This window comes from Meriones unguiculatus, chromosome 2 (assembly GCF_030254825.1).
Source record: "Meriones unguiculatus strain TT.TT164.6M chromosome 2, Bangor_MerUng_6.1, whole genome shotgun sequence".
NCBI classification, from domain to species: Eukaryota; Metazoa; Chordata; class Mammalia; order Rodentia; family Muridae; genus Meriones; species Meriones unguiculatus.
In genome coordinates, this window is record NC_083350.1 from 139778752 (window position 1) to 139803221 (window position 24470).

The window sequence follows — 24470 nt, forward strand, 5'->3', positions numbered from 1 at the left end:
TACTTACTATCCTTGTAAACAACAACAACAAATCAACAATGATGCCTGAATTTATGAAACGATAATCCACCTTAGTAGACTGAATGGGGGTGGAGCCAGAAAAGACAATGGGGAATGACACATGTGATCCTCCAGGGCTAGAGCCCCTGGTCAGTGTTCAGAGTGGGAAGCCCTCTCTGGCCCCCTTCAGCTTCTTAGGTGAGCAGGAAGTAAGCTGAGTGTGAGTACAGTGCATAGTTATCCGCTGAGCCTAAGCTATGCTACCCTCTGTGCTAGGTGTTTTCAATGCATCATCTCATATAGGTCTCAAAGCAACTCTGGTGGCAGTTTCAGGAGCTAGCATTATCCTAAATTGTACAGATGATTCCAGTCTCAAAGAGATTAAGTACTTGCTCCAGGTTACACAATTAGAGGCAGAGCTGAGAGTAAAACCCACATCTCATTGTTTTCAGTGCATTAAACCCAACTTAAGAATGCGTGAGCACATCAATTTGTAAGATCTGAGCACACATTTCTATCTTTACCTCTAATCAATGAGCTCCTTCAGGGAAGAATTTATTGCTCATTAATTTTACATCTCCAGGGCATAGAATAATGCCTAATACAGAACAGGAACTCAATGACTGTCAAGTAAATAAGATGATGGATTTAAAAAATTAAAAAGAAAGGAATTAATTTGAAAAAAGAAAAAGAAAAATTAAACTCAGAGCAAAAGCTCATTTGATACGAGGATGCTCTCCCCAGGTAAGCTTCGTGTCCCCTATTTTTATTTTAGCAACATATGACTATTTTATGAGAAGCACTATTTTTTTTTTGCTATAAAAATAAACGAAATGCATTCAAAAATGTACTTTACTCCAAGACTTAAATGAATGATTGAAATTCTATAATCAGAACATGGCACAACCAACCCCAGCATATAATCATATGCTGCCTATAATAAGCTATTTGAAGCATTCTAATGGGTTGCAATTTTGTAATCTAGGCACAAGGAGAAGATGCGCTCTTGACAGTATTTAACACAAGTGCTTCAACTGGCTTTGGATGAAAAAAACGTCTTTTGCATTTTATGGATGTTCTCTGTTTCCTTATCAGTAAATAGACAGTCTTAACTTGTACCTTCACATCCTCTGCCATCTTCCTCCAGCTTTTGGCCAGCTTGACATCTGCAGTAATAACTGCCAATCGTATTACAGCATCGGTCTTGACAGCCACCATTGTCAACAGCACATTCGTTTATATCTGCAATTGGACAGTTAAATAGAATCAGCCTCTTCAAACTAAACACACGGAAAGTAACTTGAATGCCTCTCCTAAAACTAATCTAAAACTTGGACATCCCTCCCTCTTCAGAGTTAAAGGAGAAAATGAAAGAGCATCTGTTTGGATTGTATTTATTCTGTGTCTGCGCATATGTACATATGTGTACGAGTACATGTGTGACTACAGGCATGCACATGCCGCAGCAGGCAGATAGAGTTCACAGGACAACCTCAGGTGTCCTCACCTCCAGCCCTACTTGAGACAGGTTTTTTGTGTTGGATGCTATGACAGTTGCCATGCAAACCGTGAAATCTCCCTTTCTCTCGTGTCTTTGCACAGAAGTACCAGGGTTACAGATGTGTACTGCTGTGCCAGCCTGTGCATGGCGTTCCATCCCAGGTTCTCAAGCCGAGGCAGCAAATGCTCAATCCTGTGAGCCCCAGCCCCAGCCCAGCACCTCATTTCAGTCAGAGCTAATGCTCTCCAGAGAATCTGAGATATCTGAAGTGCTCCTTTTGGATAAATTAAAGAAGGAGATTTTAGTGAGGTAGATTCCTGGAATTCAGAAGACAGATATAGAAATGTCATGTCAGTCAGAGTTTCAGAACCCTGAGAGAAATTATGGTAGTTTTCTGTAGTATCCAGCATGTGCTGGGAGCTAAAAAGAGCTATGGTTTGGTTGTGCTTACGTCCAAACAAATGGCTAAAAGTCATCTTTACTTAAAGAACTCAATTATATGTATTCCTCCTACCCAACTAACACCTGAGATGTATTCGAATCTCTTTTCATACTTGATAGTGACCTGTCAGGTAACACCAGTGCAGTTCTGCTAAATTCAGTGTGTTTAGTACATGCAGAGTTCTCATCTTGATAGATTCGGTGAATGTGGATGGGGGACAGTGGTGGGGAAGGAAAAGCATAAGGGAGCAGAGTAAGTAAGAATGAGAGACGGTGGGAAGAGAGAGGAGATAATGGGGATGAACCAGTGAGGAACAGCAGAACCCAAGTTGGAGGAGCTGGGTGCCCAACCTGAGTAACTATGAGAGCAGGAAGTAACCCCCGCTTCAGGGTGTAACAGGCAGAGTGAGCTACTCTTGACTAGACTTTACTAACAGTATCGTGAAGATACTACCTTTGAAATTGCCTTATCCTTGTTTTTAAACTACTCAATAAATTGTGTCGTGTTTACAGAGAAGTATCCAGTTCTTAACTATATATTTTGATTTTGCAAAAAAATAAATTATGCAAGTGTAGTTTTTTTTTTTTTTTCGATTGTAGGATATCCAGACTGAAGGCTTGCGTGTGCTAGGCAGTGTTCTGCTGCTGAGACAGTCCCTAGACAAGCAGCACACTCTTCCTGTGAGGCTCAACTCTGACCGCTGTTCAAGAAGCTCTCTGTACAGCTGAACGTCGCAGCTGTTCTCTTTGTGAGGGACTACGGGTCAGCTTTTCTTTTTCGTAGTGTGTATAGACAAGTCTGTACTGTGAATCTCTGCGTTTCTGTCTGCCTTTGTTTATTAACCATCCCGTTTCTGAGACACATCTGCAGGTCACTGTGTCTTACTCCCAAATAACATTGCCTTCTCTGGATCTGTCTGAATGTGTATTTATCCGTTTCACAGATGAAGCACAGTTGGTCATATTTTCCTGGTTTCCATGACTGTGAGAATCAATGACATGGCTATTCTCCTATAAGCGAGACTTCAACAATGTACTACATATGTACTTCCACTGGATAATGTATCTCAGCTGGAATCACGAGATCAGAGAGTCTGCCATGCTCTACTTTAGTATTTATAGCCAAACATTTTCCCAAAGACATTATTCTAATTTATACTCCCACCAGCTGTGTGTTGGGGACCAGATGCTACTAATTCTTTCCAGTATTTGGTATGTCCTTTTTCTGTTTCAGGTCTTCTGGGAATTTTATAATAGAATCATGTTGTGACTTAATTTGCATTTTCCTGGTTATTAATTAGGCTAAGAATATTTTCATGTTATTGGCCATTTGGGTGACATTTGTTGAAAAGTTTGTTCAAATAGTTTGCCAATTTAGTTAACTCTTAAAATATTGGTTATTTCATTTATTGGTGTTAAATTAAAATCTCAGACAAAAGAGATGTTCACAATCAATTTTATCTCCCTTCGAGGTGTGAAAGGATAGTTTTTAGCATGTATGTCATAGGAGTGGAAATGAATCTACATTTTATGTTATCTATGGAGAATCATCTGATCAGATTAAGGATGTTCTGATTTCATACATATTTGAACCATAAACAAGTGTCAAGTCTTATCACTATGGAATCTATACCGAAATTACTTGGTTTTCCTATTAATTCTTAATTAATTCTTATTAATTAAGGTAATGAATGACATTTTCTAATTTTTACATCTATAAAATAAATCTTACTAGTTTATTATGACTTTTAAATATATTTCTGAATTCAAGGAAGATTTTTGAAATGATTTTAGTGGTTATACTCATGCTATGACATTTTTTTTTCTTTTCTAGCACTACCCCTGCCTCTATTTTTTTTTTTTTAACACCAGATTTTTACAACCACGTTTTATGGGAACAAAAGCAAGTTGAAACTATTTTTTCTACCTTCTCAATACAATTTGGTTTTATTTCTTATTTAAATAACTGAGTTTGTTTATTGTGCCACCTGCAGCATGTGGCTGTTTGCACGCTTCTATGTAGGTGCTATGTTGTGTGTGCAATGACTTGTGAGCTTAGCTTATTTATTACATATGAAAACATTCAACTATATAGGAAAATACACTGGGGTAAATTGTATGGCTCTAGGAACTTTTTGTATTTCAAGTCAATGACTGCATATTCTGCTGTTAAGCTTTTCTCAACATTTTCATACCAGCTTTTAGATACTCAACTTGTTCAATCTGTACTTAAGTCTTCATTCTTCTTCTTGGAATTCATTCTGAAGAAGGAATACTGCAATAATGTGTTTTCATTAGGTTATAACTTTTCTTCTTTAATTTTACTAGGATTGTTTCAATTTCCCTTATATCTTTCTGTTGTTTATCATCTGTTTATAATTTATCTATTACCTATCTCTCTATCTTCTATCATCTTCTATTTATTTATCTAATTATGTATTTATATAGCTATAAATCTAAGTATGTATTTATGTATGTATGTATCTAGCATCTATCTTTTTCTCTACCTCTTCCTTAGTCATTGTCCTATTGCTGTGAATAGACATCACGGCGAAGCACACAACTTTCACAAAGAAAGCGTTTGATTGGGGGCTTCTTTACAGAGGGTTAGCCCTTTGTCATCATAGAGGGAAGCATAATAGCACCCGTGTTGCTGGAGCAATAGCTGAGAACTACATTGTCATCCACATCAGCACACTGGGCCTGGTGTGGGAGGTGAAGTCTAAGAGCCCACTTCCAGTGACAAAAAGACCACACCTTCTAACCCTTCCCTGACAGTTCATCAGCTGGAGACTAACTGTGAGCCTATTCTCATTCAGACAACCACAGCATCTGTTCAACATCTCTTTCTCAGCTATTTGTCATTTATCTTGTTTTCCAAAAAGCTCTAAGCACTATTCGTTTTTTTCAGCATTGATCATTCATCTTCTTTCTTAAGTAGCTACTGCTTTGCCACTAATTTCCTGTTTTCTGTGCGATTCGTTTGTTGTTCTAACACCAATCCTTGTCATTTAATCTTACTCTAAAACCATAATTCTGTTCACCTATATGTGTGTGACAATCTGCCCCAACAGTAAGTTGTTAAAATAGACTATTTTCTTTCATATTTCTAGGGACTGACAGGCCCAATTAGGTGGTCCTCCATGTGTGGTCCCTGAGATGGTCGGTAGAACCAGGTGGCAGCTGGACTCAGCTATGTGCTGACTATTCACTCACAGATTGGTATCTGGGTAGAGGTGCTGGGGCCTCTGTTTGGTTGTTAGATATTTCTCTCCCTGTTAAGGCTTCCCTAGCCATGCCAGTCCCGAGCTTTCTTTCTGCTTGTTCTCAAAGTCAAGAGAGTTTATATGGTAGCTTTCATCCCCAGAGAGAAATTAGTTCCAGAGGTTCAAACAGAAGCTGCAAGATTTTTAATGCTCTACTCTCAGAAGCCACTGGCAGCACTTCTGTATCTACTGAGCAAATATATTGCAGGACAGCTGAGATTTGAGGAGGAGGAGGGGAAGGAGGAGGGGAACGAGGATGAGGAGAAAGAGAAAGTTTTCCTTTTATAGAACAGTTTCATAAGTGGCCTGGGAGAGAAAGAAACTATGGTGGCTTCTGAGAAGCTTATTTCACTGAGATGTTTGAGGTAAAGTATGCATTTTCCTAATGCTGAAGTCTTGGCTGTGCCTCACAGTTTTTGTGTTAATTATTATAAAATTCAAAACATTTCCTACTATAAATGAACATTATTTTTCTTCAGATTATTTAAAATTATATATTGGGGTCTCTCTTTGAAACTTTTGACGGCTTTCTAATCTCTTGCTATGAAATACTAGATCAATTTCATGATAGAGACAGTATATATTCAACAAAAACTCAATATTTTAAACTTTCTAAAATTGCTTTATAGCCTAACACATGCTCAATATGGGCTTAAAATATATGTATAATTGTGCATATTTAATTAGTTCTAGTTTGCTACTCAGGCTTTTCATATTTTTACATCTTCAAGAATTTCTTGGTCTCTTTTATTAATTAGATTTGTTTGTCCTTTTATAATTGAAAGTTTTGTTTCAATTAATTTGAAACAGTTTGAAGCTTTATTCACATAGGTACATTTCCTAGCAGATATGACCCTTTGTTATAAAATTTGACTTCTTAGATCTAGCATCTCTCACTAAAGTTGACTTTTTGTGACATTGTTACCTGCCTTAATTTCCTCTTGGTTACTGTGCACATGTATTTCATTCTTTTAAGCCAACTTTTACACTTCATTATACACCCATTTGAGATTCCTCTAAGTATTATTTAAATGTATTCTAGCTCTCTCCAAACATATTCTAGTTGCCTTAATTATTTAACTATATGATGACACTATATCACTGACTTGACTGCTGACATATTTGAATTAAATCTACCATTTCCATGTTTCTATGATGGCACTATATAATATGTTATAATTCCTAGCCATAGGTACCTTCCTTTAAATTTATTGTTTTAGATTCCCATTTACCCTCTTTTCTTGATCCATCTGCTATATATTACTCTATTACTTTAGGTATTAACAGTAGACACCACACCATCCATTATTAGATCATAATATAAGTTAGTGTTTAACCACTTCTAGGAATTCTCGTCCCTGGGGTTCCCTTGACTCGGTTTGAACTCTACATCATCATCATCACCATATTGTAGTTTCAGATATTTAAGCCATGACCACCTTATATTGTTATTTTATGTGATCAATAACTGCAATTCATCCATTTATTCACTCTTTCTAGGACTTATCATTTCTTCCTCCTTTTATCTGCCTCTTTCTAGAGAAACTTTTTTTAGTTGAGCAGAATATATATTTTCATATTTATAATTAGGTAAGAATTTTTTATGTTTTGTTAGTAAGTATGTCTTCATCGGAATTTTCATTTTAATCATTTTACAATCATAGAAAAAATTGCAAAATTATAAGTTACCCTATACCCCACATCCCACACATTCCATGATTATAAGTATCTTGTTAGTTGGGTACTTTATTTAATCACTGAGTCAGTATCAATAGGTCATTGTTACATAGTCACACTTTATTGATATTTCTTGTTTTTGCACAACAGCTCATTTCTGTCTCAGGCTTCCTTCTATTGTATCACACCACACTGAGATGTGCTGTCTCCTTAAATCTCAAACTGTCTTTAGTGTTGATGTCCTAGGGAGTTTTGAGAAAAACTAGTCCGATGCTCTGTAGTGCAATTAGTGATTTGATCTTAGGAGATGTCTTTCTTGTTTTAGGTTAGGATCACGTGTTTTGAAGAGGGAGAGCATAAGGATAAAGGGTAATTTTCACATTAACAGGATTTAGCTTTCTTTTTGCTGAGCTTGATTCTCTGGCTAATTTTATGCCTTCCACTTTCCCATTTTACAGTAACAAGGCTGTCCTAAGTCATTCATACTCTTTTGAGCAAAGCTGTACACTGTGAGTGAAGAGTCAAATCTAGTCTTCTAAAACCAAAGCATTGGCCACATTTCAGTCACCTCTTCTCCATTTACTCTATGTCAAATTTTAAAGAATCTTCTCAAAGGAAAGCACTCTGGGTTAGCCATTGGCTTCTTCAAGTTCTTCAAATGTCTCTCGGCCATTACTCTTAAAAAAAATGATATGGCTAATTTCTCTGTTTGCTTTCAAGATTCTTTCTGTATCTCTAGCCATCACACATTTTACTAAAATACACAGTTCTAGTTTTCTTTCTTTGTATGCATATGTGTGCATGATGTGCTTGTATCCATGTGTGCATTCCCATATGTTTGCATGTGTATGGAGGCCAAGGTTAACATCAACTGCCTTCCTTGATTGCTCCCCTTTTTATTCACTGTCAGAGTCTTTTGATAAATCTGGAGTTTAACAATTCCAGTAATCTAGATGGCCAGGTCACGATTGCCCCATTTTCTAATCACTGGGATTACAGGTAGACCGCCACATCTGCAGAACTTCTATCCGAGTGTTGGGCATCTGTGCTCTCTCCTCTTTGGCAAGTGTTTTTATCTACTGAGCAATCTCCTGGCTTCTGATTTTTCTCTTGTGGTTTCCTTCCATTGCATTTTAAGTGCATCTAATTGTGCACTTACTTCTCTGACTTTCAAGGCAACTGTTCCTACCTTCACCTGTCCAGGCATTGCATTTCCCTCAGCTTCTGCACCCTTGCCTATTGCTTCCATTGGCGTGGTTATGAGACCTACTATCTAGAGATGGTTTGTCTTGTGCTGTTTTCTCTTTTGTTTTGTTTTATAAGCATGTAACTCTTGTTCTTGGCTTCAGAGCAGGCACTGCATTGTCCTACTGCTTCTCATTCTCTCTTCATTCCCAGAGTTGCCCCAGGAAAATCTGGGTAGACATCCAAGGCTGAGAGTAGATATCCCGCCCAGTACATCACCTCCAAATGCAGCACTGAAAAACCCTCAATCTGTTCTACCCAGTGGGTGGATCCTGACGTTACACCTCTGTCAATAAAGCTATTGCTTTCATTACTTAAAATATCACCTATTAGACTGCCATGGCTGATTTCAGGGAAGTCAAGTGCAAGCCCCTTTAATCACAGGGGATATGAAGAATTATACCTTTGTGAGAGAATGCCAGGAAGCTAATACTAACTTTATGTTAGTATTAATGCTCACAAAACATGATGAGTGGGGATCCCCTTCAGTGTGCAGTGATTTATCTTAATTCTTATGTACGCTATCAATAAACATAAAACCAAATCTGACTCTATATGCTCAGAGACTCACAAATTGTTAATATTAGATTACAATTTGGTAAGTTAAAAATAAAAGGAAATCTGAAGTTTTGATAGTCAAAATGATTACTATATAAAAACCACACAAATAAACTTAATGTCTTTTTTTGCTTAGGAGAAATTTTAGCAGCACATCAAATATCTAACTATATTATAAAAAAAAAGTTTAGCATTTTTTTCAAATACCAGAAATAAAAGGCATACATAGAAAAGCTCACAGATACCCCTATGGAAAAATTTTATTTCAGGAGATGGAAAGACAGCTCAGTAGGTAAGAATATTTCCTGCTTTTCCAGAGGACCCATATTCAGTTCCCAGCACCCACACTGGGCAGTTCACAACCATTAGCTCTGTTTCCAAGGAATCTCAGCTCCCTTCTGGACTCCCCAGGCATTTGCACTCATACATGCTCAGACATACATACACACACACACACACACACACACACACACACACACACACAGTGAGACAGACAGACAGACAGACAGACATATAGAAATAATTTAAAAATATTAAATAAAATCAATTTTTAAAATATTTATGTTTGTGATAGTGTGTTTAAATCCCAGGACTCATATTTTTTAAAGAAATTATGCCTTATCAATGAGCCATACCCTATCACTCTTATAACTTTAAAAATCTCGCATTCAGAACCAAGTTTCAAAGACAAAGATGAAATGAAAATAACAATATTGGAGTATGTTAAGTCACAGATTCTTGCTTCTCCCCTGCAATTCAGTCAGTTCCAAGAATATCCTCAGGAAGCGAATCAGGATACACATAATGGATTATATATTTGTAATTACAGAAAAAGAAAAAATATAAATGTAAATATTAAAAATTTAACTCTGCAACATCAAGTATGGCTATCCAATAACAAACAAACAATTTTCCAGAGAATCTTCGTTTGTATCCACATACATCTCTGCACAGTAAGAGTGTGTATATTTACATATGTTACAGTACAGGCTCATGATCTCTCAATCATGTTCTGGAAGAATAAGAAAGAATATGGTTAAATGCCCTCAATAATTAATCTTGCATGAAATGACTATGGATGGTTTTGTTTTGTAGTTATGCATTTTTCTATTTCTCTACCTCTTTTTAGTATAACTTGAGGAAAAAAATGATGTAAAGAGAATATATTAGGATACCACGAGAATCAGATTGTATTGCACGGTCAAACTACAAACTATTTAGTGCTTTTGTGGTATAAAGTAAGCTGCATAAATAGCAGCTATTATTGTTATAAGAGCAACACTGTGTTTTGTTCTTACACATGGAGGAGGCACAGAGCTTCTTGTCCTCATAGATAATTCTAGGGGAAACCTGGAATGTCAGTGTACATTATGGCTTCCTCAACAGAAGGAATGGAATCCCTGTTATCCATCCAGAAGGTTGGGAGCACACTTGCCTGGTGAGCTTTGCACAGTCTGTGCGAGTCCATACTGGACACCTCTTCCAGACACTTATCATAAGCTTATTTTTCTCATTGGATCTATAGAATTACAAAAGGTATCTCATGTACTTTACAAAGAGTTTCAGTGTAATCACAGCTGATCTTTAGTTAGCTTACTTTGTCCCTCATAGAGATTTATGTATGCTTTATTGTATGCATGGGGTTGAGTTAATTCTCACCAAGAAAAATTTCCCCAAATTGTGCTGTGCTTACGGATGCCTAAAATAAACTACTTGTGGTCGGACTCCCAAAGTTTTAACTAACAGCAGCTACTTAACTGTGTTAAACCAATGCCTTCTTGCCCCGCCCCTCAAGGATCGTCACTCTGCTAGCCATGGTTGTTGCAGAGACCATCCCTCATACATACGCTTATACTTAAAAATTCAAACCTGCTTAATAGAAAGTGCTCACTTTCTCTCTGATTAATCTGCATTGGACAATGGCATGGGTAGAATTGCAAGTGCATATTCAGATACAGTCTATTGTGTGTTTTTTCTAAACAGAAAGCTCGAAAACAATCTTGCTTTCTATGGATACTCTTTCATGCAATTCTGCTATCTGTCAGTCTAAACTGACCACTTCTGCCCTTGCCTGAATAATCCAAGGAAAGGTTAAATCCTTTCTGCCTTGATCTGTTGACTTTCTAGTTGCTCGCTGACGTTTATGAACATAAGACATATACGTGTGCTTTTAATGGCATTAGTTTCTACTTTTCTCTAAAATAAAATAAGAACACATGCTACACGTTAGATGACCTCATGTAAACACAAAATATATGTAAACACAGAATTATTGTTAACAGCTTTAAAAAAACAACTCCAGGTTCATAAGCAAGTATCTGAAAGTCATTGTCTTTGAAGATGGTTCTGAAAACCAGGTCAATACTTAGGGTTTTGAATTGTAGTTTTATAAGACTCAGGCATGATAGATTTCAGGCTGTTTCATGTAGCCAATGTCATTCAAGGTTGCAAATAAATTTGGTCTTTCAAAAGCAAGATGAATGACAAAATTTTCTGACACACAGCAAGTCTTCCAGGTTAGTCATGACAAAAGTTCAATGATACCATCAAGGCTATCACTCCATCTGTAATGACAAAGTGCAGTCTCTCCGGGAATTAAATATGATGGTTCCAAGCACAGTGTCACATTTCTGCCCTAGGACAGAGAATTACAGTAGGACCTAAAATGAGTAAGAAAAATATCTAGATAAAGCAGCTATTAATTTCTACCTTTAAACAAAATTAATGGATTTGGATTTTTTTGTATGTGATCATTTTCTCAAATGAGGACTCTGTCTCAGGTCTCATGCTTCATTTGGTCTGTTGTTTTTTTGTTAAGGAATTTTCATATATGGATTTTAGAAGCTTAAAAGATGCACTGTAGAGTGGTGGCTACAACAGAGCAGAGAGGTAAGATAAATGTTTTACTTTAATTCAAACCTTTCTCCAAACTCAATATACATGGCCTGCTCAGAATGCATACTTTTGCTTTGTGTTGAGGAGACTTGTATTTCCTTTCTAAAAATTTCCACAAAGTGTGTGAAAATCTTGTATATCGTCCTGATTTTTTAAGTGAGTGAGTTTTATGAGGTTACTATCTACACATTTCATTGCAGTTACTGTCTGCAGCAAGTCAGTCTAGCTGTCTTTAGGGGTCATGCTTAGTGGAACTCTTTGTAGGTTAAAGTGACCTATTGTATCTCTTCCCATCACTAGAAAATTGGTGCATGCCATGTCTTATACATCCTTCTAAGGGCACCCTGGACATTACAGAATGTTATCAAAAGTACATAAAAATATCTTTCCTGAAGATCATACATAGCACACAGTAGAATGACTTCTATCCACAATATAAGCCTGGGATTATTATTACAATGATATGAGTGTGGTTCCATTTAAAAAACCGACCTGTTTCTCTCTATTCCAGTCAATGGAGGACAAGGAAGACTTAAAAAAAATATCTAGACTTCCATGAGTCTCCTGAGGTTCAACTGAGTGTCTTCGGATATTTATTATTTTTGATGAAGACGGAAAGAAGAAATAAAAGCCCATGCCATCAGAAAACAGATCACCAAGCCTACTGTTCTGAACACCCACCACCTGTCCTTACTGTCAAGTGATTAAGGTCACGTCTCTGCAATTCTCCCATCTCAAAAAGTGACAGTCATCCACTAAGATAGAGTACTATAGCTATGAAAATCCCCTTTCCCTTGGAAAGCTCTCTCTGGCATGAAGTATGAATGCTTTTTCTATTTTCTTTCATGTAAAACTATTTAAAAAGTCACAGTAGTTTACCCAATGAAGAAAAAAAAATAACGTGAAGAAGAAGAAAAAAAAATCAGGATTCATGTTGTTAGAATAATTCTACCATAAATTCTGCTACTTTAAATAAATATATACAAGCACTGGGAACAAGGCCGTTACATGAGGCTCCATCTATGTAATGCAGCCTACACATCTCTAGCTATTTTAAGATGTTTAATAAAAGTGATATAAATACTGAAACTACAACATGCTATTTTTAAGCTTGGCATAGCTCACAAAAGTTGCAGCAAATCATCCAACTGAGTAAGAAAATTTTTAAAATATCCACCTTCCCCTTGTTGTCATTACTTGTTCACAGTTAGGATATATGGGGTTAGCAGGTAAAGGCTCTTGCTACCACCCCTGATGACCTGAATTCACTCTGCAAGACCTGCAAGGTATAAGAAAACAAAAGACTGACCACCCCAATGTTTCCTCTGACTCCTACTGGCGAACAGACATGCCTGTGTGCTCATATGCCAACAAAGAAGCACGTATAATAATTTTAAGGAGTTAGGATACATTTCAGATACTTGAGGTTGTAGAGCTGAGGGTGGAGCTCTGTTAGCAGCCTGCTAGCCTGGAAAGCACAAAGCCTTGAATTCACCTCTCAGTGCCACCTAAAACTAAGTATGGTGGCACCCATCTGTTATCCCAGACTTGAGTCACAAGTAAGAAGCCATCCTGGGCTACATGAGACTCTGCCCTCCCACTAAATATGGAATATATGATGCTTTGTGAGCTTATTTTAAGCTGAAATTTTCTATGGAAAAAAAAAACAGTTGCATGTTAACTACAGTGACAGATAAAGACAGAGAAAGGGGTTTTGAACCAAACTGCCCTCATAGACTCATATATTTAGAGGCTTAGTCCACAATTAGTGGAACTGTTGGAGAAGGATTAGGAAATATGAGCTTGTTGGAGCAGGCATGGCCTTATGGGAGGAGGTGTGTCACTGAGGGTGGGTTTGCAGCTCCAAAGTCCACTTCATGCCCAGTCATGCTTCCTTTCTGGAGGAGGTATAAGCTCTCAGTTACTGCTACTGTGTCATGTCGGCTGCCTTTCTGTCTGCCATGATCATGATAATAATTCACTCTCTGAAACTGTAGAAAAGTCCCCAAATAAATACTTTATTTTATATGTTGCCTTCATCATGGTGTCTCTTCACAGCAATAAAAGAGTAACTAAGACAGATGTGAACTGAAGCTAGATTGCAGATCCTTCTTTTATTTAATGAATTTACCATCTTTCTCTTCCCTTTTAAGTATCTGTAAAGTGAGAATAATGACACTAATGCATCATCAGTTGTTTTAAAAAGTAACTAAATTGTGCAAAACTGATAACTGTAAAGTGAAGGTTCAGTAAATTGGACTTTCAGTTAGTATTATTGCCATTTTTCTCAATAATAGTTACTTAAAATTTTTTTCTTCTTTAAAAATTTTGCCCTATTTAGAGTATTATTTTTGCAGTTTATAAATAATCCTCATCAACTGGCTACACAAAAAAGTGTGTTTCGTTGAGTGACGGGTTTTATGTCATTCTTGAGCTTTTTGTACTTCTACCAGGCTGTTTTTTTTTTTTTTTTTTTTTTTTTCATGAAAACAAGGCACAAATGTATAATGAAACTGAAAAAATAATCTGACAAAAAGGTAAATTAAGACTACTGAAGTATAGTGGACAGAAGCGCCAGCTATGAGGACTTCCTGAAGATCTGAGGATCCCCAAGACCCGTGTAAAATGCTGTATATGGTGACTCACATCTGTAAGCACAGACGCAGAATCTTCCTTTCGGATGAGTGGGAGGCAAAGATAACACAGCAGGCCAGAAGCTCTCATATGTCACACAGTGGCATAAATAATGATTAATTGCCTCAAAAAGAAGGTGGAGGAAGAGAAACACCTCCTGTAAATACCTCTCTTTTGATTGAGAGTTCTTTCTCCTCATCCCTCCACTTCTCTGTGTATCTCTCACCAATATATAAAATAAATAGATAATTTAAGGTAAAATAATCATCCTTTCTTTATATCTCTGTATTCTATCAACAACAAAGATATAGTCATATATTCCAATGTAACAAATATAATATCTATAATTGCATTATATCACTTTATAAAATAGACATTTGCATTAAAATTTTCAAACTCTGGGTAGTATTTAGAGTTCACACATTCGGGAGACAAAGTATACCTTATCATTATTAATGTTGAATAAATCATTTGAATCATCATAGTTTTTAAGAAACTTCAATACCAGAACACTGTTAAGAGCTAAAGTAATCAATCTTGCCGAGAGAGGAAGAATCAGTTTTCTCCATTGAGAATCTTCCACAAAGGTTGTCCAGTCTGAAATGGCTAACCATGGACATGCCTGCATACTGGCAACACAGAATGTAATTAGATTGTGTGTGTGTGTGTGTGTGTGTGTGTGTGTGTAAACATATATACATGCATCACAATGATTAAAAATAGGTCATGAATTTGGGGGGGGAAGAGTTAGAGGGGGAATAAGAAGGTGTGGAATAGATGAGGTACTCATGTGTGAAGTTCTCACAAACAAATTGTTCTATCACTCAAAAAAGAACAGAAGGAAGGAAGGAGGGAAGGAAGAAAAGAAGGAAGGAAGGAAGTTAGAAAGGAAGGAAGGAAGAAAGGAAGGAGGAAGGAAGGAAGGAAGAAAAGAAGGAAAGAAGGGGAAGGAGGAAGGGAGAGGAAGATGAGTAGGTAGGTCACATGAACCTCTAGAGAGTAAGGCACAATGTGCTCCCCAAACTTATCCTTGGCTGGCTTCCCAACTGTTCGTGCATCACAGATGATGTAACATGAGTGTGCAATGTCCATTTTACTTATAGCATTGAGCTATCCTGAGATATGTCAAGGAGATCAATTCTAAATGTAGGTGTTTGTTTATGAAGAAGCCCTTTGTGATCTAGCAGAATCTCTTGGTTGAATATACGACAAGTGAGATAATTCCTGGATGGAAAACTCACTACTGATTTATACTTTGTAAATAAACTGAGACACTAAGAAATCATTCTTAGTCCCTTATTTAGTAAATCTTTTTATACTGAGACATGGCATCTAAGGATGAAGATATTATTTTGGAAGGTCATCTCCAGTAAGCTTGCTTGTTTGTACAAGCACATGAACTCAATGAGTTGTTTTTAACAACAACAAAAGACTCTCTGTTTTCAGATCACCAAAATCCAAGCTTTCTGCCTCTAAAGGAATTTGTCTTCTCTCATCCCACCTTTCTCATCAGAAATTATTGCCTCATTAAATGCTCTATCATTTTAATATGGTTGAAAGTCATCACTCCATAAGATATGACATGCATCTTTCCAGTTACAGGACAGTTGTGACAACTGATGTGTTTATGAGCTCTTTAAATTTTCCTTGTTTGCTTCCTTTTTGTAATGTTCAACCCTAAATGGGGGGAAAAGAGCCTTAGTGAAAAAGTGTTCTATGCCTCTTTTTATGCCTCTCAGAATTCTCTCTCTCTCTCTCTCTCTCTCTCTCTCTCTCTCTCTCTCTCTCTCTCTCCCCACACATCCATATGAAGGAATGTGCTTCTGACTCCAGCATTTACTTTGTTATCTAGAAGTTCTCTGGGCCAGGAAGTAGGAAGAGGCTTGTCTGGTAAGCACTGGCTCAGTTCATTCTCTTGGATGCAGTCCTATTGAAGCTGAAATGACTGAAAGCTGCCAGGGCTTGGTGTCTCCTCTTCCTCTCCTCTCTCTCCTTCTTCCTTCCTCTCCCCTTTAAGCCTAAGGTATTCATGTTGGTTTCTTCCTTGGGTAACATGAGAGCTACATACGGTCAGAGTCCCAGGACAATGTTCCAGAGGGTGTCGACTTTTCTTCCTGACCTGACTTTGGGAAGAACCACAGCAACATCCTGTTATTTCTTATGACTCTCCACAAAATGCAGATTCAAGCAAAGGTATGAGGCTCCCCTCTTAAAGAACAGCAAACATGTTGAAAACTTCTGGGAAGGGTTATGCTATTATAGACATTTTTAGAAAATAAAAGCTGAGTTGTACGCCTTCAAAGACCTAACCTCTATGCTTTACCCTCCCCCCCTGCTCCCGTCGGAAAGAGGGAGTACTATGTAGCAGTTTGTAAGGCTTCTCAGTGTGTAAAGGAGATAATCCTCTTTATCGGTATCTAGAACAGCAACAGAATGACACCCATAAAGTTTAGCTCTTATTAGTACCTTTGCACCCTAGCTAGGACGTATTCTTTATTTTCTCCGAGTTTTCACTCCTTCTACAAACTCACCATAGCTGTGTATTTCAGTCTAGTAGAGCCGTTCAGACTTCACTGTAATTATGTGTTCATAAGCACATATCGTCCGTGTACTAAGTCTAAGTCCTCTTAGCGGCTGGACTCAAATTGCCTGCCCGGTAAGAAAAGTTTGTTTCTTTGGGAGCGATTTAGTCTACAGCAGTGGCACAGACAGCAGAAAGAATATATAAACTGTGAACAATGGTAAAAATGATGCAAGATAACACAGCTATCACGGTGTGAGGAGGGACTGACGTTCACTTAGGTTCACTCTTTTAACAAGGTTGGAGTGGTTACGGTCGCCTTAGTAACAGGATGTGGGATAGCCAGGTGGGACAACTGAAGACCTCAGGTCTTAAGTTATATGGAATAGATTACATTCTTGTGACAGATATCCTCCATTTACCTGGTATTTCCATCAGTGCAACTTGGAACTGAAAATGGGGCATTTTTAAAATCTGCTGGGAGAAAACTGCTTTGAACATGTAAACAAAGAAACACCACAACACAATTTCTCCTCAAAGAGGAAGTCAACACAGAGTGTTTTCTAATGCAGTGAGTATTTGTCTTGGGGACAGGTGCTTTCTTTTTTATGAAGAAGACTGTGGCTCCTTCCATCATTGAGAGTCATAGGCCAGTAATACAGAGTTTTGAGTAAGAATTGCTTTCTCGCTCTGTAACTAACCATTTAAATTCCATAAAAAAAGAAAGAAAATCACAGTACATTAAAATTTCAAAAAGCCATTTGGGAATAATACAACCCTAGCATTTTCCTTTCCCCCCAGAGCCCAGAGATATTTAAAATGAATTTGCAGTTGAACTCTAGGAATGTCAGGTCTCAGGAACAACTGATGAACGTTGATTATAGAGCATGAATATAACAATGATTGCAAAAGAAAGAAAAAAATAAACCAAAAAAAAAACAAAAAAAAAAAAACAAGAGGTGATGCGTCGGTCCTCCATATCAAGTGTCGCTGTGTAATTAGAGAAATTTAATCCCAGCAGGCAAATGGATGTATTTGTATTTGTGCCGCTTTGTGTCTTTGCAGGCAGAGCGCTGTTCTCAGAGAACACAAAAGGGATGGCAGCAAATCTAGTCCATGTGCTTTATCTATCTCCATTTAATTTGTGATTCTTTTTTTCTTGATCATTTCTTGCCTCCTTCTTACTCTCCACAGAAAAATCCATTTCTTTCTCGATATTTGGTGCTGTTAACCTTATTAGAGTGGTCCTCAGAACAGCCCCCGATCGTTCGGATTAATAGAGGAGGCATGTGTGCACAGGGAAGGGAAGATGCTATTTTTATATGAAGTGTGTGCTTTTTAAGTCTATGATGTCTCACTCAGACTTCCAAAAGAGAAAAAGAAAGCTGTGCCTGGCATTGAAGCCAGGGACGGGACAGTGCTGGTATCCTGAAACTCTGGGAGGCCAGCCAGAATGTGCCTGGCTCATGAATAAATCTCCCAAAGATAAGAAGTCCACTGGTCAGCTGAACTTACACACAAGAGTCAGACCTGTTAGGAGGTCCTGGGTTTCTCTTGAGCAGGAGACTATCTTACAGTTCACCATCTTTTGATTTCCTGATGAAGCGAGGGATGAAAAGGGTGTGTGGGGGGGGCGCTGTTGTGGAACCAGAACCACATCAAATCCCATGAAACAAAAACAACAACAACAAAAAAACCAAAGCAGCTCACAGCAAGCTCAGCTACTGACAGCAAGTTCCTGCTGCTGCTGCTGCTTGCTCACAAAGCCCTTTCCCTGGGCATTTATTCATTTATTTATTACGCGCTGCTGTTCTGTAATTAGGTGTTCACACTGCCATCGTGAACAAACACACAATCCACTTTTACATTATGCTGTAGAAGTTATCATTGGTGAAGTTGGGTACAATTTCTCATCGTGACAGCTTGCCTCTGTTTGCTCTGGGAACACCGTGTGAGTACAGAGAAGCAGCACCATTGTTAGGGGCACACAGCACACTCCACGTTAATGTGCTACATGCTTGCTTTACTATCTCTATGTGATAATTCTTTAGATCTAACCAGTCACTCGATGGAAAACCATAGCTCAGATTTTATTGTCCTATCGTTTAAACCACAAAGCAAATTATGTTGCATGTGATTTATGAACAATGTGAGGAAAACACCCCATTGTCATTATATTTACTAAAATTCTGCCATCAAAAGCACTTCCTAATTTCTTTTGGGACACATATTTATAACAGAAATTATCATACATCTACCATGATAGACACATAAACTAAATATTTTTAAATAAACTTCTGTTACACAGTTGGCAAAAGCCAGGGACATGCAGACCCTGGTTCAAATCACCTGGTTAGGCTAAGAGAATCTCAGAATCACAGTGGGCCACAGGATAACAAGCAGATGTAAGAGTTTAAGACCTTTTGCTATGCTGGAATAATCTGTGAGAGTCACTCATTAAATATTGGCACTACTTATACAGACCAAAACATTTATTGGGGGCTGACCTGGGCCACAACCTACTTGTTAGGAACCTAAAGGGCTAAATCATCATGCTATGACTGGCAGTGACAAGCTGTGACCAGAGGAGGCACAAGAAATTCTAAAGCTGGGCAGGCAAGAGACAAGTAAGATTTACACTTTAAGAGTTGACATAAATTACTGTGCAGGAGCTTGGCAATTTAAATACACAATAATCTTCTCTGATAATACACAATTACTCACTTTTCTGGTATCTGCCTGATGGTTAAGCATGAGGTTAGAAACTAAAGCTCTTAGTTTCATCCTAACATGTTGCCAATATCCCCACCTTTTGATCCAAGGACATTGTACACATAACAAAAAATGAGACACAGCCTACATGGAAAGCTTTGCAGCCTGCATATTGAATGAAAGGAACATCCTTTCTACAACCGAGGAGCTTCCTTAGGAGCTAGAATCCCGCTGCCTTGATGCTCTGAGTAAGCTGGGATCCTAGTCACTTCCCTGGGGCCCATTCCCAAAGGAGGTGGAACATGCCCTCACCCAGAGAATGACAGACATTACTGCATTACACTCAGAACACAAGCAAGGGCAAAATCAGCATGATGGTGGGCTCTGAGATAGGGCAAATGGATCTGTTTCCTGATACATTTAGACAGTGAAATAAGTGGGGTCACGAATCGGAAGCAAAGTGGGGCTAATAAACTCAGTAAATAAAAACAAGCTGTCTCAAAAAAAGTATCACCCTGATTTTGATGAAATCATGGCTACGTTCTAGCATTACTTTCCAAAATCTGAGCTATAAAACACACCACACACACACACACCATCACACTCTCCAGTACCCCGCTTGGCAAACTCCAGCTCTCCTCAAGGTTGAGGCATGATCATGGCTCTATAAATTAATGGTGCTCAAAGCCCTGTTGCATAAGGTCATGTATATTCTTACTATAATACTGTTACAACTTAAACACTCTGAAAAAGAAAAACAAAGCTCAAGGAAATCATGTGCTCATAACCATTGACCTGGGAAGCAGAAAATCCATGACCAAGTTCAGAGAGTCTTGGCTTCTGCATGTAATAACACTTTCAATGCACTCAATTTTTTTCTACATGTTTGTATTTCAATGCCCTCATATGTCTTACAGTCTGCTCAGATAGCTCTGTTCTCTCTGTCTTTGGGTAATTGCCCTTGGTTTGTCAAAGGCACCCCACTATTGCATCATTCACTGCCCTGTTTGTGTAAAACAAGGTTAGGATGGACTATTAAAGACTGGTGTTGCACAAAGCGTTTCCTGGGAAGACGTGAACAAATGTCCTCATTCCCTCCGATAGAGCAGCAACATCAAAAGTAGTTCATAGCAAAACTTAAATATTTCATCAACTAAAAAGTTTCTTGGGCTTAATTACAAAGCTTTGCTGAAGGATTACTTATAGGTGACTCTAAAAATATCCACAGAATAAGTCTCACTGCAACATGGATGATGACTTCTACAGAGATCCATCTATGGAGTTCCTTTTCTGTTAACCTTCTGCTGTCCATATAATCCAGCATCTCATAAGGCCATAAGACCATGTTCAGTGATGGCAGAACTACCTAGAATTGGCTGGGAGATTTATGATGGAGCAGATGGAATCTTGGGTGATGGACAAATAACTGCCCCTTTTCTCCTTCTGTAAGTGATCAGCAGTCAACAGGCCTGACCAGAAGGATCTCTTTCAAATTGTCACAGCTTTTCCGATGAATGATGGATGCCATGCTTGAAAGTAAGCCCTCCATTACAACTTGCTGGCTCGCTTACCATAAGAACAGGGCAGATGCAAAGATAATAGAAACAAGAAAAGTTTTTCTTTAATATGGGAAGAGAAAAGGTGATACTCATCCAGTACTGAAGTCAGAGTGTCAAGAGCTGTGTGCCTAGCACTGACAACTAAAAAAGGTAAAGCTAGAAGGATGGGATTGAAAAAGAAGGAGGAGGAAGAAGGGGGAAAAAAACAGGACATTTAAGAGAAAAGGTGAAAGATGTGCCTATGGTAAAATTAAGTTCTGTTTACCATCTCATCTCCCTTAAGGAGAACCAGGGGAAGAAGTAATCTCAAAAACGCATCTTAAGTGCTTAGACATCAATTTTGATTTATGGTAGGTTCTGGTACTCCAAATATTACATTTTCTATAACTAGGAAAGATGAGGAAAATAAACTGTCTAAACTAGATTTGAGCTAAATCCTATTTTGACTTTTCAAATAGAGAATAATTTCAGAAGGAGTAAAGGTCTTTGTCAAGAAGGGAGAAAAGTTAAGACACTTTATTTATTGTATCAGGTCCAGAATCAGAGGTAACCCAAATGCATAGCTATCTGAAGTTTGGTATAGGACACAGTCCCATAAGATATACTTATTGAAAAGGAAGGCATAAACAGGGAAAAATGTGCCCTACAGTGAGCATTTAGGTACGAGTGCACACACACATAAAGATGTGCACTGACTGGGCATTAGCTCAAAAGGCTAAAGACCAGAAAGACTCTTGCCTGCAGCTTGTGGAGGGAGAAGTGCCTCTTGCCTGTTACCTGCAGCCTTAGCTCCCAAATAACAAAGTTGCTACTGAGCACCGTCCTCTGTCTAGTGCCCAAAATTTAAATTTTAGCAATTAGCAAGGGTGAAGATTTTTGTTTGGGTGAAGGGTGGGATTTAGCTTGAGATCATTATCCCACAACTCTCAGCTTGACTGACTTATGGCCAGCCTGTGTCCCTGTGAAACTGAGCATCTAAAGCCTTCAGACCAACTTTCAGTTTTTTAACTCCTCCCTCTCTTTGCATACTCACTGTAGGTAGCCTCCTTTCTGTTTTCTCCTCTCTGTTCTCCATCTCCGGCCACTGACACTGTGGCTTCTCTTCCTGTTGGGAACAGCTGTAAATGCACAATTTGACTCAGGGAGACACTAACGAACATTCCTTTGCCCCTTTGTGATTTTATTTAGGCTTATTTCTACAAACCGAGAACAGGCTGCCTTCTGTCTCTGATAGGGAAACCCAAGCATGCTCTCATTTCCCTTGCTTATAGCTCTTGTGACATGTCTGCTTCTGGTGGAGTGAACTTGTTCACAAAGGCAATCAGCAGAAAATCAAGCCACTTCCTGAACTCCTAAGTATAAGGTACATGTGTCTATTGAACCATGAATTCTATAGGCTCGTAAGATCTCTGTTCAAAGGCTACATTTTCTGGATCTCTGTGTTCTGGGATGTTAATTTGCCCTCTAAGCTCATGCCATTGCTAATAAAAGCCTCGGGCACATTTTTTCTTGTACATAATTACTCATGAATTTATAAACTAAACAAATAAGAACAATGCTGCCTGTCTTGGGCGGACGGTCCAATGGTTAAGTGCACTTACTACTCTTGCAGAGGACTTGAGTTTGATTTCCAGAACACATATTTGTCAACCGGTGGTTGCTTGTAACTCTAGATGCAGGGGATCTTCTGACTTCCATGGGCACCCACAGTCATGTGCCTATACTCACACGCATGCACATATTTAAAAATAAATAACACATCTAGAAAACACTGTTTCTCCCTGAAGCTATTTCTTCAGAGTCTCGTTTTACCAGACCCCCCTTTCCCGTATCTGTTTTATGTTTTCATACCTTGAGCTACCTCTTGTGTGTTTTTCCTTCAGGCTGACATTTGCTTCTGTCATTTCCTGAAAGCATGTTCTTCATCTTACAAAAGCACTCCTCAGTTTGAGACCAGTCCTCTTTCTCCTTGTAATTTGTTTTGAGTGATATCAGGAAGGAAAGAAAGTTCCTCTCCTGATGCTTCTCCACAGGCCTCCACTGTATCTTTGTCTTCATCTTTTTTAATCTGTCATGCCTATGAATAGCCTTTGCTGTACCTTCTTGCCAGACTAATTGTCTTAAAATGTGTTCAAATCTTGCTACGCTCCTGCTCTGGTGTCAAGAGTTCTTCCTCAATCCTTGAATTCAGTCTAAATGCTTTTGCATGCTTTACCTGGCCTTTTTTGGGTTTGTATACAACAGCTGTTTGTTGATAACCAAATCTAATCGAGATTAATCTGTTGGATTATACCTTGCAGGACATAAAAAATGAAGTGAAACTCCTCATTCTATTTCAATTTTCTATGCTGGGTAGTCATTGTTGATGTTGCTGCTGCTGTTCTTCTGTGGATTTTATACAATCAAGGGTTATCTGAGAGAAAGGAACCTCAAATGAGAAAACAACTCCATCAAATTGGCCCCTAGGGGCATTTTATTGATTGATGGTTGATATAGGAAGGCAGAGCCCACTGTGGGCAGTCTCAGCCCTTTGAAAGTTATGCTGAGTTTTATAAAAAGTAAACGGAGCAAGCTATGAAGAGGAAGACAAAGGAGGCACTTTTTCCTACCCTCTGCTTCCTTCAGTTCCTGCCCCCAGGTTCTTGCCTTAAGCTCCTGCCCTCACTTTCCTCCATGAAGGACTGTAAAACATGTAGGCAAATACACTCTCCACTCCTAAAATTATTCTGAGTCAGTGCTTAGTATTCATGTTTAACTTTAAATAACAGACAACCATTAAAATTTCAATGCCTGTAAGAGAAAACATGGCACTTAGAGCAGAAACAAAGTTTCCTGAGAGTGGAAAGACTGATAATGCCAGTCTCTGGAGGTTTTAATTACAGTTTTCCCCACATACTTGATTCTGAGAATGCACTGATGGCCCCCAGATAAAGTGATCTGGTACAAAGTGTTAAACCACATTCAGACTAAGAGTCTGTGTTTGTCATGAAGGACATAGGGAAATGGTGGTTGTTATAAACTCTATTTATTAATACTGATTAATTTTACATTAATATTACAGTCTTGAATTCTAACCCACAGAGTATATCATTACAACTACCATTCAGGTGTCAAAAAACTCCCTGTAATAAAACAAACAAAAATCTTCCATCAAAGTGGATCTTCAGTCTAATAGACAATAGATAGCATAAAAGAAAGAGATTAAATCTCTTATCAGCTTAACTTGCAAAGCAGATGCATAGGGAGATGGCATTGTTCAGAGCTGAAATTGCCTAATAAGTCTTGGGAATGTTTTTAGTATATCCAAAATATCAAGTGACAACACATGCTGGAGAGGTTGTGGAGAAAGGGGGACTTTCTCCTTCATTGCTGCTGGGAATGTAAACTTGTACAACCACTTTGGAAATCAGTCTGGCACTTTCTCAGACAAGTGCTTCCTTAAGATCCAGCTATACCACTCC

The 24470-nt window shown here is 38.3% G+C and overlaps 1 protein-coding gene and 1 long non-coding RNA gene across 7 annotated transcripts in view; one reads left to right on the plus strand and one right to left on the minus strand.

Moving 5' to 3' along the window:
- The window catches only part of LOC110558588 (EGF-like and EMI domain-containing protein 1), a 684695-nt gene that overhangs the window by 283369 nt on the left and 376856 nt on the right, over positions 1-24470 (minus strand). For all 6 annotated transcript variants that reach the window (XR_009590052.1, XM_060378189.1, XM_060378188.1 and 3 more), the window contains exon 5: positions 1120-1242. Coding sequence is in view for 5 of the 6 variants with exons in the window: in XM_060378189.1 (XP_060234172.1) it covers positions 1120-1242 (123 nt within the window). In the remaining variant the exon portion in view is untranslated. The remainder of the gene's footprint in view (positions 1-1119; positions 1243-24470) is intronic.
- On the plus strand, positions 5517-13392 carry LOC132652459 (uncharacterized). Its single transcript, XR_009590053.1, has 3 exons — positions 5517-5573; positions 11507-11577; positions 12095-13392. It is a non-coding gene; the product is annotated as an uncharacterized LOC132652459 (long non-coding RNA).